This window comes from Dipodomys spectabilis, unplaced genomic scaffold (genome assembly GCF_019054845.1).
Source record: "Dipodomys spectabilis isolate Male_0828 unplaced genomic scaffold, ASM1905484v1 ptg000365l, whole genome shotgun sequence".
Taxonomy (NCBI): Eukaryota; Metazoa; Chordata; class Mammalia; order Rodentia; family Heteromyidae; genus Dipodomys; species Dipodomys spectabilis.
This window is the reverse complement of record NW_024871042.1, coordinates 17473724-17491705: the sequence shown is the minus strand read 5'-3', so window position 1 is coordinate 17491705 and position 17982 is coordinate 17473724. Positions and strand designations below refer to the sequence as shown.

Sequence of the window (17982 nt, the reverse complement as noted above, 5' to 3'; positions counted from 1 at the left end):
GTAAGATGAAAAATTATATTCCCACTACTATAACAACAAGTAATAAAGGTAAATTTTAAAGATATTTTTATTCGTACATATCAATTATACAATCTTTTCTTTGTGACATTCTGTATATGTATCTCATGTGCTTTATTCATCTTCATTCCTTCTGTTATACTCAAAGAAAGAAACTTTCTGCCTTATGACTTGCCATGATTTTATTTAACACTATCATTAATAACCATTTTAACAGGACTAGAATTTTTCTTGATGTGAATGCTCCATGATTTTTCAGCTGCTCTACCTGGGTTTTGATAACCTGCCAAAATGGCAGATAGTAGGAGGTGGTATGTTAGTTTTTAGTAATCAAAGTGGAAGATGAAGGGATATAGACTCATGGCTGTTCCCTCCAAATTATATTCTTGTTGGAAGGGCTTTTCTGATTCTCCATCTGTCTCTGGTGTAGCACAGCAGGTTACATATGGCCTATTTTCTGTGATCTTTGCATCAACATGACCCTATATAAAATAAAAATATGAGTCAAGAATTCAAATTCATATTGTTAATTGGTGTTTTGATTTTATAGAGTTATACAGGCTTTTATTTGTTTGGGAAATTATTTTTAACTCAAGTTCAATGAGATTATTATTTTTTTGCCTAAAAATTTGCATCAAAGTAATGCAAAATATACTTTATAAATGCAGTAATTTCTTTTCTACAACAAAATTGGAGAACTGAGAACTGAGATATTTTGCAATTTAGGTTAGAAATGGATGAACAACTCGACCCTCTCTCTCTCTCTCTCTCTCTCTCTCTCTCTCTCTCTCTCTCTCTCTCTCTCTCTCTCTTTCTCTCTCTCGGGTTTGAGCTTGCAGCTTGTGCTTCAAAATTAGGTACTCTATCAACTAGTTTCTCCCCTTGTTGTTTATTTTAAATTATTTGATTTTTTAAATTAACATATATTTGTAGTATGAGAGGGTTTCATTGTGATATTTCCGTAAATGCACACAGTGCACTTTGAACAAACTCACATTATACATCACATTCCTATTCTACTCCCTCTCCTTCCCTCTTTGTATGGGTTATTTTTGTGTTACAGCCTCACTTTCTGACCAAGTGCACATCTGGACTATAATTATTTTTCACTTCACACCCAGATTTCTTCATTTGTGTTAGAATTTCATGGAAATTTCTTCCCTGGGCTGTTCTGGAACTGGAACTTTCTTCTTTTTTTTGGTCGGTCATGGGGCTTGAACTCTGGGCCTGGGCGTTGTTCCTAAGCTCTTCAGCTCAAGGCGAGTGCTCTACCACTTGAGCTACAGCGCCACTTCCGGTTTTCTGGTAGTTTATTGGAGATAGGAGTCTCACGGTCTCTCCTGCCCGGGCTGGCTTTGAACCGCGATCCTCAGATCTCAGCCTCCTGAGTAGCTAGGGTTACAGGCGTGAGCCACCAGCGCCCGGCTGGAACTTTCTTTAGCTTCCCATCTGGATAGAAGGACAGGCACACATCATTGGGCCCAGCTATTGTTAGAGAAGCAGGGGGTCTCAAGAATTTTCTGCATGGGCTAGCCTCAAAGTACAATCTTCTTGAGCTTAGCCTTCCAAGTAGCCAGGATTACATGCTTTGGTTTTCCTTTTAAACAGTTTTAGTAGCCCATAGTATGGGTTGGCAAATTGGCCCACAGGCCACCAGCTGTTGCTTGTTTTGTAAGTTAAGTTTTATTCGAACAGCCATTCTTGTTTATTTATGTGCATGACTATAGCTTTTACTACAATAGCAGAACTGAACAGTTATTATAGGGATCATCTGGATCATTAGCTTCAAAAAAATTACAAAAAATCTAGTTTAGTATCTTGGGACCATAATTTTAAAAGCTATACAGCAACTTTTCTACTAAGATTTTGATATTTCAAAGTTATTTAATAGTGTGTGCATAATATCACACTTTTCAAATAATTACAGGAGATTCATCTGGAGATAAAAATGTAATTCTGCATAAACAAGGATCATACACTGTAACATTTGCAAGTTTTCTTCTTTCTGGATTATTAAGGTTATGAATTAAATGTAATTAATTAAAGGATATACTATGTTAAATTATTTTCCTTTAGTTGTCACTGAAACAGAAATTTTACTGAAAGAGCTGGAAAAAATGTTACAACAAGCACTTGAGCCCACATCAATGCCTGATGGATCTAAGGGAGAACAAGAAGAAATCAATACAGGAGACAAGGTAGTATTGGTATTTATCATGAGGTTTAAATAGTAGCAACTTCAAATTTTTTAAATTGCTCCTGGTTGCACAATTCTAATTTCACAGAATACCTTTTATACATCTGAAATTTGAGCCTTGATTATCATATTGTGAGTAATAAACCAGTGATAAAAATCAGAAATACATCAATTTAAGCAGAATTGTTTTTTTAATTTTAAAACTTTAGGTTTGGGATAGAAGATGGAGGGGCTGTGATAGCTGAGGTAGTCTACTATAGAAAGACCTCTTCCCTGCTCTTACCTTTGCAGTTAGGTACAAAGGCCAGAACAATAAAGATGGTCACTGAGCAAGGATATCAGCTGTCTGGAAAATGTGCCAGGTCTGGTCTACGCATTGGAATAACCTCTATAAAACTTCATTATTCACATAAGGTCCACCATTTATATCTGGTTACTATCCTCCTTTGTCCAATTGTATTGAACTCGGGAAGGCCATATGTGCTTCCTTTATTTGTGTCTTTGGAAATAAAATGAGGAATTGTTTAACAAAACTCAGATCATTAATGGAAAGATCCAATCTTACAGATGTGAGAAAAATAAGTTACACACAGCTGTGTGTGTATATACAAGGTACTACAGTTATTCCTTAAATAGTTAGAAAATAGGCTTAAGACTTCATCCATTCATTCAGATATATACTGTGAATATCATCCAAAGAACATATTAAAATTAACTCAAATATAATGCCCAAGTGCTCCAAGTCCTGGTCCTACCATTAAAGATATGTATAATTTAGTGAAATTATTCATCATCTGCCTTGGACAATCATTTTAAGGACTAAATAAGGTAAACTAGAATAAATGCTAGGCATATAATCAGATAGCATTATATATGAGAGTAGGCAATGATAGTTTCTAGCGAGAATGAGCACTTCATTATCTTATCTACCACATTTTCACTTAAACAGCTGCCATCCCAAGTCTGTTTTCAGATGAAAGAAGTGTATTTAGAAAGGTAAAGGTGGCTCCTACATTTGGCTGACATACTGATTTCATTTCTAACTTCAGCAAGTACAAAAAGGAGGCTTCTTGTTATTGTTGTCTTATTGAGAAAGGGTTTTGCTAGGTAACCCAGGCTAGCTTCAAACTTGCGATCCTCCTGCCTCAGCATCCTAAGTGGTGGGATTACAGGTATATACTCCCTCTCCTCCTCAGCAGCCTTACCCACTTCCAGCTAAAGATGGAATTTTTGAACACTTGATATATTGAGTTAGAAATTAAGGAAACATGCATAATTTTCCATCAGAGAGATAAATGTGTTTGTTAGAAGAAAATAAAACTAATGCCAACTCTTGCTGAGTTGAAAAACATTATTAAATTGACCATCCAACTTACATGAATTTACATGCATTATACATACCAATTAAAGTTCCTTTCTTAAAAGATGTTTTTCTGTGCAGATCTGTTGTGTAATAAGATCTATAATATAAACAGATGTCATCCATCTTAAGTACACCTGATATATAAATTACTATTTTCTAGCAATTGTCGTCTTTATTTGGGCATCTTATGTTTGGTCCATGTTTTCTTCAGTCCTAACAGTTTTTCTTTCCAAAATTACAGACAGGTTGACCTTTACAGTGATGTCCTGGAACCTTTTCAGTCAACAAATTGGTTTCGATTTTGCCATCAAAAACTAGTGACTTCATAGAATAAAAAATTATTTCTGATTTTTATTTCTTATAATAAAGTACATACTTTTATTATGTCATTAGGCAGGGGCTTGCTTTTATTTTAAATTCTTATGTTATGCTTTCAAAAGGCATTCAGGAATTGTAAAAAGTAATTATTTCAACTTGCCGCATGGTAGGAGTGCCACCTTCTGGCAGACTCCTTACTGTTCTCCATACTCTTGCCAGGCTCAAGATTAAAAGGGCCCTGTTCACTGTTAAATGAAATAGCAAAAAAACCATCAAAGTTGGTTTCCAGTTTGAAAGTATACAAATAATCACCTCTGGGATATCTTCTTTGGTTTCTTTTGGTTAGTACAAAGAACTAATATGGCTTCCAAACACAACTGTACCTACACTGGAGATATGCGATGTCTTTTTAGGAGAAATACCCTCTGATAAGCTAAACACGTTAAAAGGATTTATCTGGGCCTGGCTTACTTCACGTAATATAATTTTTTACAAGTCTTTCCATTTCCTAACAAATGGGGCAATGTCATTCTTTCTGATGGAGGCATTGAATTCCATTGTGTATATATACCACATTGTCTTAATCCATTCATCTACTGAGGGGCATCTGGGTTGGTTCCATATCTTAGCTATGGTAAATAATGCTGCAGTAAACATAGTCATGCTGGTAGTTTTAGTATGGTCTTGTTTGTGATCATTTGGGTAAATGCCCAAAAGTGGGATTGCTGGGTCATAGGGGAGCTCTATGTGGAGTCTTTTGAGGAATCTCTATACTACTTTCCAAAATGGTTGAACAAATTTACACTCCTACCAACAATGCAGTAAGGTTCCATTCTGTCCACATCCCCTCCAGCCATGTAATTGTAACCCCTCTGTATGGTATTTTCACAAAAAAAAAAGAAAAACATTTTTTTTAAAAAATGATTTATCTGATCATTTAAAGCTATTTTCACAGCTGTATATGTGATCATACACACACACACACACACACACACACACACACACACACATATTTTGCAGTCGTGGGGCTTGAACTATGGGCCTGAGCACTGTCCCTTAGGTCTTCAGCTCAAGGCTAGTGCTCTACCACTTGAGCCATAGCACCACTTCCAGTTTTCTGGCAGTTTATTGGAGATAAGAGTTTCATAGACTTTCCTGCTTGGGCTGGCTTTGAACGGCGATCCTCAGATCCACGCCTCCTGAGTAGGTAGGATTACAGGCGTGAGCCACCAGCGCCCGGCTTGATCATATTTTTTATCATTCATTTCACCTGTGAAATGAATACCTTCAGCATTTCCACCAGTGGGTGAAAATAATACCACGTTAGGAAAAAATCATATACCATATGTTACCAGAATTCTTTCCTATTTGCCACTGAAGTGCTTTTAGAGATCATATTCCTTGGTAGAGTCACTTTCTTAATTAGGCTCTCCTTTAGCTAATATTAAAAGTGGCAGATCCTGATTTGGTAAGCAATTGGAGGAAATTAACTAAATTTTTCTAAATATGCCTGAGTAATTAAAAAATTGGAATTATATACAAATATGATGACTTGCTACATAATAATTTGGACTTAAAAGTACAATTTATATGTTAAAATGTATAAACTACAAGTATGTTCTTTTTTCTCTTTGAATTGCATGAGAAGTCAGTCCTAACATTAATAAACTCGAAACTATAAATCTCATGCGTATGCGTTTGATGAATACACACATTTTACCACTATTCTCCCCTACTCAGCTAGAACATATAGTGACTGTTCAATGTAAATAAGCTAGGAGAAGCTAACTACAGAAACTGTGATTACACCTTCCTAGTTATAATTTTGAAAATAAACCTGTGGGGGTTGGTTAATATCAAAATACAGTATGTCAAAATACAAAAATGACCAAAGGAATCTCACTGAAATCTGTTGAATATTAGCTTAGTGGGAGTAGGAAAGTAAAACAAATAAAAGATATTAATTAAAATATAATATAGGCATATGCAAATACCAGGGAGAAACTCCATGGTACAATTAAAATCTACAAAAAAAAGTGAATGACAGGTTCTGTTGGAGGAAGGGTATCAATGGGATAGGGAAAGGCCAATGAGATTGTGAAAGAGATGGAGGTGAATGTGGTCAAATTACTTCAGATACATGGAAGAGAAAAGAGAAATGAATCCTGTTGAAATTGTTTTAAGAAGAGGAGAGGGGCAAAGGGAAAGTGATACACAGTGGGTTAGAGTGATGGAGTTCCTTGTATTCATGAATGGAAATAGGTTCCATTGTGAAGCCTTTCCTTGTACAACTAATGTATACTAATAAAAAATCTTAATTAAAATAGAAAATGTTTACATAGTCCCAAACAAATGTGGAACCAAAAATTGGCAATATTGAGGAATTAGAAACAGAGCTTAAATAATAACTTTTTTGTGAGAGAGCAGTCATTTGGTTTGCACTCAAGACCTTGAACTTGCTAGGCAGATGCACTACCACTTAAGCCATGCCTATAGTACTATTTTGCCTTAGTTATTGTTCAGATAGGACCTTAATGTTTTACCTGGAGCCAACCTTGGACCACAGGAACTTCACTAGGGTTTAGCTACGGCCTCTTATGTAGCAGTCATGTACCTTCCTGTCTAGCTTGTTTGTTGAGATAGAGTCTTGCTAAGATATAGAACTATAATCCTGTCAATCTCTGCCTCCCAAGTAGTGGGGATTATAGGCATGAGCCATGGTGCCCAACCAATAATAACTTCACCACACACAGGATACATTATACTATTATATTTGGGATTCATTATTTGATTACCAGCAAAGAAAACTTTGTATACTGCTGTGGCTTGAAAAGTTAGTTTTATTCTAATAGTGAAGTAACGTTCTAATGAATTCTCTGGTTGTTTTGCAGTTATCTGAATGCGGTCTTGAAGCTCTGGAAAGCAGTTCATGTCAGATCCACCAGGAAGATGACTGTGTTGTAATTGATGGAATAAAATTAAAAGCTGGAGAATGTATTGAGAAGATAACTAACAAGTTTAAGGAAATAGATGCCTTAATGTCTGAGTTTTAGAACATACATATTTTCAAAAGCTAATACAACAATACTGGCATCTTTATCTTTTGTCAAAGTCAGAAACTTCAAAAGCTTTAGTAATATAGGTTTACAGCAGGTTGATATTTGTAATCACTTTCTACTTGATATTTTGAGAATGCTCAGGGTTTGGGGAACCAATCAATTAGTATCTAAGTTAAGGTTAGAATTTATTTCACAAACCTTGGATTATTTTGTCTTAATTTTAAAATGATTTGTGAACCTTACCTCCTAAATATGTGATTTACAATAAATATTTAAGCCTTTTATTCAAATGTGACTAAGAAATAAAATGGCTACACATGCTATTACAATTCTTAGAGATAATTAAATCTACTACATTTAGAGAACATTTGTTTGTAGTAGAATTGAACTATATACACAATAAAAGACAATATAGAGTTGTATAATAAAGTTGCTAGTTTCTTTTTTCTTGTCAAGGTGATGTACACAGGGGTTACAGTTACATAAGTATATTTCAAAAATTTGTTACCCCTTTCCTCATTCTTTTCTCCCGCTTGCCCTCTCCCCCAACCCCCTCCGAGTTGTTCAGATCATTTCTAGCATACTGTCTTATGACTATCCCTGTTGCATTGGTTCCCCCCATGTTCTTTGTCTCGCCATTCTGTTGTTCTCCTTCCATAATTTGGATAAATGTATATACAATACTAGGGTACCAAAATCAAATACAATGACAACAGGGGATATACCATAGGGAGAAGAACATACAAAAGAAACAAAAAAAATCACATAGTACATTAAAAACAACAACAAGGAAAAACCTCTTGTGTCCATGTCTTGGAGTTCATTTCGCTTACCATCATCTTATATGGTCATTTGTACATAGTATTGAGCTATTGTAATCCTCTTCTAGGTATATACTAATTATTACAATGAGGGAAACCATGAAGCTATATTTCTTTGGCTCTGGCTAACTTCACTTGACATGATTTTTTCCAAGTATTTCCATTTCCTTACAAATGGGGCAGTGTCATTCTTTCTGATGGAAGCATAGATAAGTGCACTAAAGGCTTAAAGAGAGACTTCTCTGAAGAGTAAATAAGAATGGCCAATAGACGCATGAAGAAATCTCAACTTCTCTAGACATAAAAGAAATGCAAATCAAAACAACATTGAGATTCCACCTCACCACAGTTAGAAAGGCTAGAATCAAGACATCTAATAACAACAGATGCTGGAGGGGATGTGGCCAAAAGGGAACACTGCACTGTTGGTGGGAGTGTACACTTGTTCAACCACTTTGGAAAGCAGTATGGAGGTTCCTAAAAAGACTCCACATAGAGCTCCCCTCTGACCCAGCAATCCCACTTTTGGGCATTTACCCAAATGACCACAAAAAGGGCCATACTAAAGCTACCAGCACATCTACATTTATGGCAGCATCACTCATCATAGCTATGTTGCAAATTTCTCAAAAGTCAATTGCCTCATAGTACTGGAAACAACTACCACAGACACCTTTCTTCAGACTTCCTGCTTAAAGAATCTCTGGGAAATTTTGGAACATCAGGATTATGAACACTTACTTGCCTATTAATCAGTATCTCTATAGAGCTGAGTGTGAGGAAATACAATTGATAATGTATCAAGAGAAGTTAATCTGGCTATAAAAACTCCAACAAACTAAAAGTAAAAAGTACATCATTGTTCTGTGCTCCTATGAGCAGTGTTAGTAGGTGCCCTTCCAGGTCTTGTCCTATACATTGCAGAATAGGTGTATGTGCATACCTATCATGGTTCCTGCTCTTGCATTCTCTGTGCCTCCTTCTGTGGCTAGATAAGCAAGGACATTCCAGGCACATAAAGACAAAAAGTAAGACAAAGCTTAAAGTAAGAACAATAGCAGGAGAGAATGAGGGCACTGCTCTTACCTGAATGATCTGGATTGATGTGTATGTTGATAGGATCCCCCAGGAGATCTGTGAAGAGGCAGCTTCAGGAATTCTATTGGCATACTGTAAGAGCTGGAATTACGGTATTACTTCAGCAGAGAGAAGTGGGTAGATTTAAGCGAAGTTGATTACATCAATGATTTATTAAGATTTGGAGGCTGTAGGAGTGAGACTGAGGAACATGTCTGGGAAAGGAGGGAGGAATCAAGGAAGACTCTAGAGTTCTGGTATTCACAATGCTGTTCACTGAGATAATGCATGAGATAATACACTGAGATAATAAAATTGATCAATTAGATCAATTTTATGACATGCAGCTAATACCTCTTAGTGGAACAGCCAGTGCTCATTATCTTCTGATTTCAAAGACAGGTACTGAAATTTCCATACTGAACTAATCTCTGCCAACATTTTGGTTGTAGAAGTCTTATAGATTTCCACTAAAGTCTTTGTAAAGCTGACTAGCTCAGAATGATTCTGAGGACAAACATTTGGGTTGGCTTTGTCTGCAGAGGAAATTGCAGTATGTTTCCAACAAGAGGCTTGATCCTCTGTCCATGAAAAATATATAGGCTCTCCAGTTTCACAATAGACTGTGCTACTAAACAGTATGAGGAAGCAATGGACTTACAACTCTGTCTCTGGGACTCATAATCTTGCCTGGATAGCCCACTCTCTTCCTGTAGATATCCCATGTTCTGATGTACTGACCAGGACATATAGGAGGGACACTGGGTCCTCCATGCCTGTCTTCAGATCTTAGTGTAAACCACCTACTATCTGATGATCCAAAACAAGTTACTTAACTTCTCTGAGCTAAAGCTTTTTCCAAGTTGAAAGTGGAAAAGAAGGAATCAACATATATAAAGTATATGACAGCCATAACCTCCATAAAATAATGCTGGTTACAACTAAACCTCTCCTGAGACTAACAAACTAATGAACTTATTTTGCAGAACCCAAGGTGACACACCTGCTTCTGGGGGACTAGGACTGAATATTCTGTGATCAACTAACTTTCAGCACAAACTCAAACTGAGAGATGCCTTGTATTTACAGCTAAATTTTTTTGCCAAATCTACATGAGAATAACATTAGGAAGTTGTATCTGCCCATCAAAAGAAGTTAAATTCAAGCTTACTAGTATGTTGGAAATGAACTGCACAACTTGGGAGGGGGTGTGGATTGGGGGAAGGGTAAGTGGGAGAAAAATGAGGGAGAGGATAACAAGTTGGACAAGAAATGTACTCACTACTTTACATATGTAACCGTAACCCCTCAGTACATCACCTTGACAATAAACTTTTTAAAAACCCAACAAAGTATACCAGTCATACCAAAGTTTAAATGTGCTGTAAGTCAATATGCTAGGACATTTGCCTAAACATTTGATTTGGAATGATACATTCTTGTCCAGGTATATGATTAGTTTACTGATCCTTTTTGGAATGAGTAGGGTCCAGCCCTTCTGCTTTAAGTCTACAATAATGAGTTAATAGAAGATCATCGGAAGGGCTGAGTTAAATCTGTAGAACTTAAGAAGCTAATTGTCAATGCTATCTCTGTTAAACCCATATTCCTAGGAACATTGGTCCATTAATCCCATGCTGGAAGTTAAATTTTTCAGGAACTTCAGTGGTAAAATCCTTAACTTGTATGCTTTGAACAGATAAGCCTTGTTGGCTACCATCAACAGAGGTATTATAAGGAAAGTGAATTCACACACTTGCAAGTCTGTATTTGCTACAGCCTCAATTCTCATACTGTCCTGTTGGTCTTAGATAATCCATTCACTAATAGACAAGCACAATTACAAGTACTGTAAATAGGACTAGCAGCTATATAGAAATAATTATTAGTCAGATTATTTTATGAGTGTTTCATGAAATTGAGGAATAATGATTGTGGTCATCATGCTGTGCAACAAACTTACCTCTCAAAATTTGGGATACAGAGGTCCTTTTCCACCTCTCGATTCTAATACTTCAGCCATATGGCCTTCTCTATGATTTTTTCTGTGTATTTCATCCCAGTTAGTACTGTGTGATTTGCAAATTGTGATTTGAAGCCAACCTGAGCCAAAAGCACTGAAAGTCTGTCTCTAAAATAACCAGCAAAAAGCTGGGCAAGAGGCGCCAACAGTAGGGTGCCAAGTAGTAGGGCTCACATAATAGGGTGCTAGCTGGTCAAGAGACCTGATTAAACTCAAATCCCTGAGATCAAAGCCTGGTACCAGAAAAATAAAAAGAGAAAAGCCCAGTTTTCTAGCAAAATTTAGAACCAATGGAAGTTGTGAAATTAGAAAATAAAATAGTCTCTTACTGTTAGCCTCTACCAGAAAAAAGAAATCCTTAAAATATAAAGGCAAGGGTGGGGTTGCTAATAAGAACTAGAGAAGCAAAAGACCAGGTGACTTTTAGGAAAATAGGACCTTAGGATAAAGACCCGGTCAAGTGGGTGGCTATAATATCACACCATGTTACAAGGCGACTCTGGAGAGCTTTCATTTAGACAAAACTCTGAATAATCTTCTAGGTACAGTATCTTGGTCCCCTGAGAATACCCTAAACATCTATAAGTAAATTTGGACAAAAAAACGAGTTTGAAAAAAAAGTATTATTTTAGACACAGAGTATGAACTGGGATGAAATACACAGAAAAGGCCATGTGGCTAAAGTATTAGAATTGAGAGGAGGAAAAGGACTTCTGCATCCCAAATTTTGTAGAGGTAAGTGTGCTGCACAGCACGATTATCACAATAGTCATCTGATGCATTTGAGTTCTTGATTCCAACTCTTGTGGCAAGTTTCTCTCTGTATTGGGCCTGTAGGAGTTCTTGTCCCTGGGGTACTGCCACTATCAAAATGGATCTACATCCTGGGTTGGGCCCAGTGTGTGAGCTTGAAACCTGTCCAGCAGCCTTTCCAACTCAGCCTAATTCTGGCCCCCCAAATGCCCCTCAACTTAACCCTTTGTTCCTAAGTCTTAGTAAAAACAACATTATTTTTCTTCATCAGGGAGACAGCATGTACACCAGTTATACATTGATCACTAGAAAAACCAGTGAATACATCACTAAGAGTTATTGAGTTAATCACTTCTTCCTGTAAGTACTATAGACTTCATGCAGTTAGATATACCCATAATATGGAATATCTCCATTTAGTAAAGAAACATGTGTGTGTATTTTCAACCCCACTTTTCTCCCATACCTCTTTAGCATTTTACTATTGTATCAAGTATAGAGTGATCAAAACAACAAAACCTGGCTCTAGATTTTGCCTACTAATTTGCCTAAGTATAACGAAAATAAATAAAAGGGCCAAAACTGAAGTGCATTTCTATTTAATTACTGCCTATATTGTCTCAATGTGCTGTTTACTAACTTGGTGATGGAACAACCTAATTTTCATAGGTAAAATTGTTATGGAATTATCAAAAGCAAAAGTTCTTATGAGTAAAGATATTTTATGTGGATATATTTGCAAATCAAGTTGATCTTCTGTTTGTTCTTTTTAAGAGTCCCACATTTTAGTAGATTGCAAGTAACAGATTTCTACATATAACCATATGTTTGAAATGATCACTTTTCTTATACCTATTATTTGATCTACCTCATCAATAACAAATTCTTTTCTATGTTTTCTAAATTTAATCTTTGGAGGTCATCCCCAGTGGCATTATAATGTTGCATTGATGGGTATATTAATAACAGGATCTGTCTTTTACATTTTATTACTGAGTTTTCAAAATGTTTTCATTGAGTTGGGCCCTGATGGCTCATGACTTAATCCTAGCTACTTAGGAGGCTGAAAGCTGAGGTTCAAAGCTGGCCTGGGCAGTAAAGTCTGTGAGACTCATCTCCAATGAACCAGCAAAAAGCTGGAAATGGGAGTGTGGCTAAAGTGGCACACTGCCAGACTTGAGAGAAAAAAAAAAGCCAAATGAAGTCACAAGGCCCAGTATCGGCACACAAACACAAAGGACATTTATCACCTATTTCCTTCCCCTTCCACATTCAGTTTAAAGAGGAAGGTGAAATTAGTTTTAACTTCAATAGGTAACAGCCAAGTTCCATGTTCATTTTAGATATATTCTACTATATGCATGAATACTTTTTTCAGGGAATCTGTGCTGGGGATTCTCACTGCCAGCAAGGTGGAACTTGAGCCCACGCTCAAAATATCTGTTCAAAGCCAGGAAGCTCATTAAATGTTTGATTAGCATTAGTCTATTTTGTTGTTGACATTTTCTCATTTTTGACATGCAATTAAGTTGCATGCATCTTAAATTTTATAAAACAAACCTCTTGCAATTTGTAGATGGAAAGAGAAGGCAGTGGAGGAACAGTACAATGATTCCTGTATGTTGTTCTGTTCTATCATTATATATTTCACAGTGTAGTTGAGGAGAGAAACCCATAAAACAAAGCCATAAGTTACGACAAAAGCATAGAGATCAGAAAAGTAGAAACAGCAACTAACAGTAACTAACATAAATAACTAGAGAGCAGTTTGGAGGGTAAGAGGGGAGGGATATTGGGAGTTAAGTCCAGACTGGGCAGGTAGGCCTTAATCAAAGAAGTCCTTTTATATCACTCCAAAGAAGCAAAACTGCATTCAGCAGGAGGAAACACAGTTTTTACACTACAGAATAATAATGACCACCAGAATAACATGAATTTAACAGCCAAGAGACTGGTTTGAGTCAGACCATTCTGCAATCAGCAAACATCACAGTACAGCAGGCAGATATTACTCTGCCCACCTGTGCCTATGTCTGACCAAATCCATGCCCTGATGTAGCTCAGATTGTCAGCTTCCACAGGGAGTACCTTAAGGTTGCCAGCAGGCAGCCAGTGACTATAAGATTGGGTATTTCCACACTCTTATTAAAGTCTCCGCTACCTGGGAATAAAGCACCATAGCTGCAGAGTGTTAAATGGCAAAGGTTCTCTGGTTGTCGGAAAGGTTGCAGGTGGATACTTTCATTTATCCTCTGTGAAAGCTTAATATCATTTTCTTTTGCTCAAGTCAACTTATAGACCTCATTACTACAAGTTTGTGGGGCAGCTAAAGTAGCTTTTTTTTCTTTTTAATTTTAACATACTGTCAGAATCATATTAGTGAAGAGCTAATGCATTTTTAACCAGCTTCAGCAACTGGCAGCTGTGGGACTGTAGTGGTGGCTAGTTGAGAGTGGTATCTGTATCAAGAGAGACTTCCCATTTTTGCTGTGAGTTATTGAAGGTAAGAGCTCCATGTCCTTCAACTTGGTGACCTGCCCAAATCACAGCATAGCACTCAGAAAACTGGAAGTGGCTCTGTGGTCAAGTGGTAGAGTGTCAGCCTTGAGCTGAAGAGCTCGGGGACAGTGCCCAGGTGCAGAGTTCAAGCCCCACAACCAACAAAAAAAGAATGCTTACAAATATATTTCCAAATAACATGTACTTAAACAAAAACCAAGTGCAATAATGTCAACCAAATAAAGCTCCTATTGGCTGTTTCCTCTTAACTGCATGTTGTCAACATATTTGCATGCCACAAGTAGTATTTTCAATATGATTTTCCTGATTACCTAGTATTTGCTACATTTCTATTCATGTAATAACATACCCTCAACACACATTTGATCTGTTCTTATATTTCCATAATTATAAACCATTTTGCCGTAACCATCTTGTCACTCAACCTTTGTATTTATTCATAGATTTTTTTTCTTGTTCTTCTTAAAAGAGGAATTGAAAAGGCATACTATTAAAACAATGTAAGCCTTTTTCTTTCCACCTATTTGTTATTGTGTAAGAGGCTGCTACTTATTTTTTTTGTGTGTGTGAACATACTCTACAGAGGGGTTACAATTACATGGGCAAGATAATGAGTACATTTCTTATCAAGCATTGCAGCCTCCTCCTTTGTTTATCCTTCACATCCCACATCCCTTCCCAGCCTCCCCCCACCCCCCCACCCAATCCTCCCCCCTCTGCGCGCCTCCCCCCCCACCCCCACCCCCCGCCGCACCAAAGTTGTAAAGTTCGTTTTCGACATGACAACTTGTACTTATCATTGTTCCAACGTGTCCACCTGTATCCTTAAACGACTTCTTTTTCTCCATCTCCTCCACAAATTATACCAACTTCAAATATAGTGAAAGCAGGGGTTATACTGTGGGGGAGGGACATACAAAGCAACAAAGAAATAATCTTATAAATGTGTTAGAAATAAATGCATGAAAGAAAAATACCTTTAAATACATATCTAAGGGTTCATCTTCCTAATATCACATTATCTGACCTTTTCTGTTTGACTCATACATATACTAGATATTGCAAATAAGGGAGACCATGGGACCTATGTTTCTTTGGGCTTGGCTTACTTCACCTAATATAATTTTTTCCAAGCCTTTCCATTTCCTAACAAATGGGGCAATGTCATTCTTTCTGATGGAGGCATAGAATTCCATTGTGTATATATACCACATTTTCTTGATCCATTCATCTACTGAGGGGCATCTGGGTTGGTTCCATATCTTAGCTATGGTAAATAAGGCTGCAATAAACATAGTTGTGCTGGTAGCTTTAGTGTGGTCTTGTTTGTGAACATTTGGGTAAATGCCCAAAAGTGGGATTGCTGGGTCATAGGGGAGCTCTATGTGAAGTCTTTTGAGGAACCTCCATACTGCTTTCCAAAGTGGTTGAACAAGTTTACACTCCCACCAACAATGAAGTAAGGTTCCCTTCTGTCCACATCCCCTCCAGCATCTGTTGTTGTTAGAGATCTTGATTTTTGCCATTCTAACTGGGGTGAGGTGGTATCTCAATGTTGTTTTGATTTGCATATGTTTTATGGCTAGGGAGGCTGAGCATTTCTTCATGTGTCTATTGGCCATCCTTCTTTCTTCTTCAGAGAAGTTTCTCTTTAAGTCTTTAGCCCACTTATTTACTGGGCAGTTGTTTCTTTGAGGATTTGTTGTTGGGGGATTTAAATTTTTAAGTTCCTAGTATATTTTAGATATGAGACCCTTGTCTGTTGTATGGCTAGTGAAGATCTTCTCCCAATCCGTGGGCTTTCTATTGATCTTGCTAGCTATATCCTTTGCCATGCAGAAGCTCTGCAACTTCATGCAATCCCATTTGTCCAACTTTTCTTTGATTTGTTGTGTTTCCGGGTCTCTATTCAGAAAATTTCGGCATGAGCCAAGGAGACCTAGGGTTTCTCCTATTCCATCCTGTAATGTTTTCAGAGTGTCTGCTTTGACTTCGAGGTCTTTGATCCATTTGGAGTTGATTCTGGTGCAGGGTGATATATAAGGATCTAGCTTTAGTTTTCTACAAGTAGTTAACCAATTTTGCCAGCACCATTTACTGAAGAGGCTTTCTTTCTTCCATTCTATTTTTTTAGCTCCCTTATCGAAGATTAGATGGCTATAGGTCTATAGGTTCATTTCTGGGTTTTCAATTCTATTCCATTGGTCCTGAGGTCTGTTCTTATGCCAGTACCCAGCTGTTTTGATTACTATGGCTTTATAGTAGAGTTTGAAATTTGGTATTTATATTCCTCTAGCAGTGTTCTTTCCGTTGAGGAGCGATTTTGCTATTTAGGGTCTTTTATTGTTCCATATGAATTTTTGGATTGAGAGGCTGCTACTTATAACACTACATTGGGTTAATCTTTGTCCTAAGAGACATGGACTATAAATGACTTTGAGATGGAGAGGGTTTATGGTTTCACAGAGATAAGGTTAATAAATCAGACATTCAAATGAGAGGGAGTGAAGTACAACATTAAACATGTCATAGATCACAACATAGGTGCTTCATGTATTTTCTGAAAAGTACTAATGGAAGTCATTCATTGATCAAGTAAATATTTTGGTGGACTGATAGAATTTTATAATCAAATTTCTGTTTGTTTCAATTGGGCTTCAATAGGGAAGTGAACATGCTTTAGAGGATGAGATCACTTTCTGCTGGTTCCATTATTAAGTTGGTGATGTGGGTTTTCTTCCTGTATTATAATCATGAGTAGTGAAAATTTTATATTAGATAACATGGGTGATATTTTAAAAAATCTACTTTCCCTGAATAAAATTGATTTTTTGTAGTAAGAGCATATAAAATATTTTTGAATCTATATAAGTGCTTATTTTGTCTAAGTTTCTGTTTATAAAGCCTGGATTTGGATGGTGGCTTTCACACCAATTCAGACAGGAATGATTAACCCCTTTTTTCATTTATCACAAGAGTAATGACCAACAGTCTGATAGCAAAACCAAGTTAACAGAAGAAAAACACAACCAATTTATTTAATCATGTCTAATTAATATGAGAGGCTTCAGAATGAAGACCCAAAAACTTCTGGTGAAAAAGATTCTACTTCCTCACTTAGATTTAGGGAAGAAAGAGATAGGAGGTCAGGAAAAATCAAAGGTGCAACTCTACGAAAAGTTCTGATCTAATGCTAATAGACTGTGAGGGAAAACCAAGAGATGCCTCTGTTTAGAATATTTTTCCAGCAACTTCAGCAGCATCCAATCTTTCTGGATGTAGAAGAAAATCCTTTCTAGAGTGTGTGTGTGTTGGGGGGGGGGGGCTGTTGAAAGGAGTCTTATGGGCAGTGGCACTGTGGCTCTAGCGGTAGAGCATTCACCTTGAGCTGAAGAGCGCAGGGACAGCGGCTAAGCCCAGAGTTCAAGCCCCATGACCGACAAAAGAAAAAAAGGAGTCTTATGACCTTCTATAGAGCAAGGTGAGCCAGGGTATTTCTCTATGGCTAGCCCTCACACAGAAAGCAGAGATCACAGTAATTTTTTTTTTTTTTTTAGTCGGTGGTGGGGCTTAAACTCTGGGCCTGGGCACTGTCCCTGCGCTCTTCAGCTCAAGGCAAGCACTCTACCGCTTGAGCCAACAGCGCTACTTCGGGCTTTCTAGTGGTTTATTGGAGTTAAGAGTCTCACGGACTTTCCTGCCTGGGCTGACTTTGAACTGTGATCCTCAGATCTCAGCCTCCTGAGTAGCTAGGATGACAGGCGTGAGCCACCAGCGACCGGCACATCACAGTAATTTTTTATGATTAGCTTTGGGAAATATAGCTTCTGTGT

The 17982-nt window shown here is 37.3% G+C and overlaps 1 protein-coding gene across 3 annotated transcripts in view; it reads left to right on the top strand.

Annotated features, from left to right (window-relative positions):
• Window positions 1–7398, top strand: part of Zcwpw2 (zinc finger CW-type and PWWP domain containing 2) — a 92544-nt gene extending 85146 nt beyond the window's left edge. For all 3 annotated transcript variants that reach the window (XM_042666567.1, XM_042666568.1, XM_042666569.1), the window contains 2 exons: window positions 2095–2216; window positions 6788–7398. In XM_042666567.1, coding sequence (XP_042522501.1) covers window positions 2095–2216; window positions 6788–6949 — 284 coding nt within the window. In that variant the 3' untranslated portion in view covers window positions 6950–7398. The remainder of the gene's footprint in view (window positions 1–2094; window positions 2217–6787) is intronic.
• The last annotated feature ends 10584 nt before the right edge of the window (window positions 7399–17982 follow it).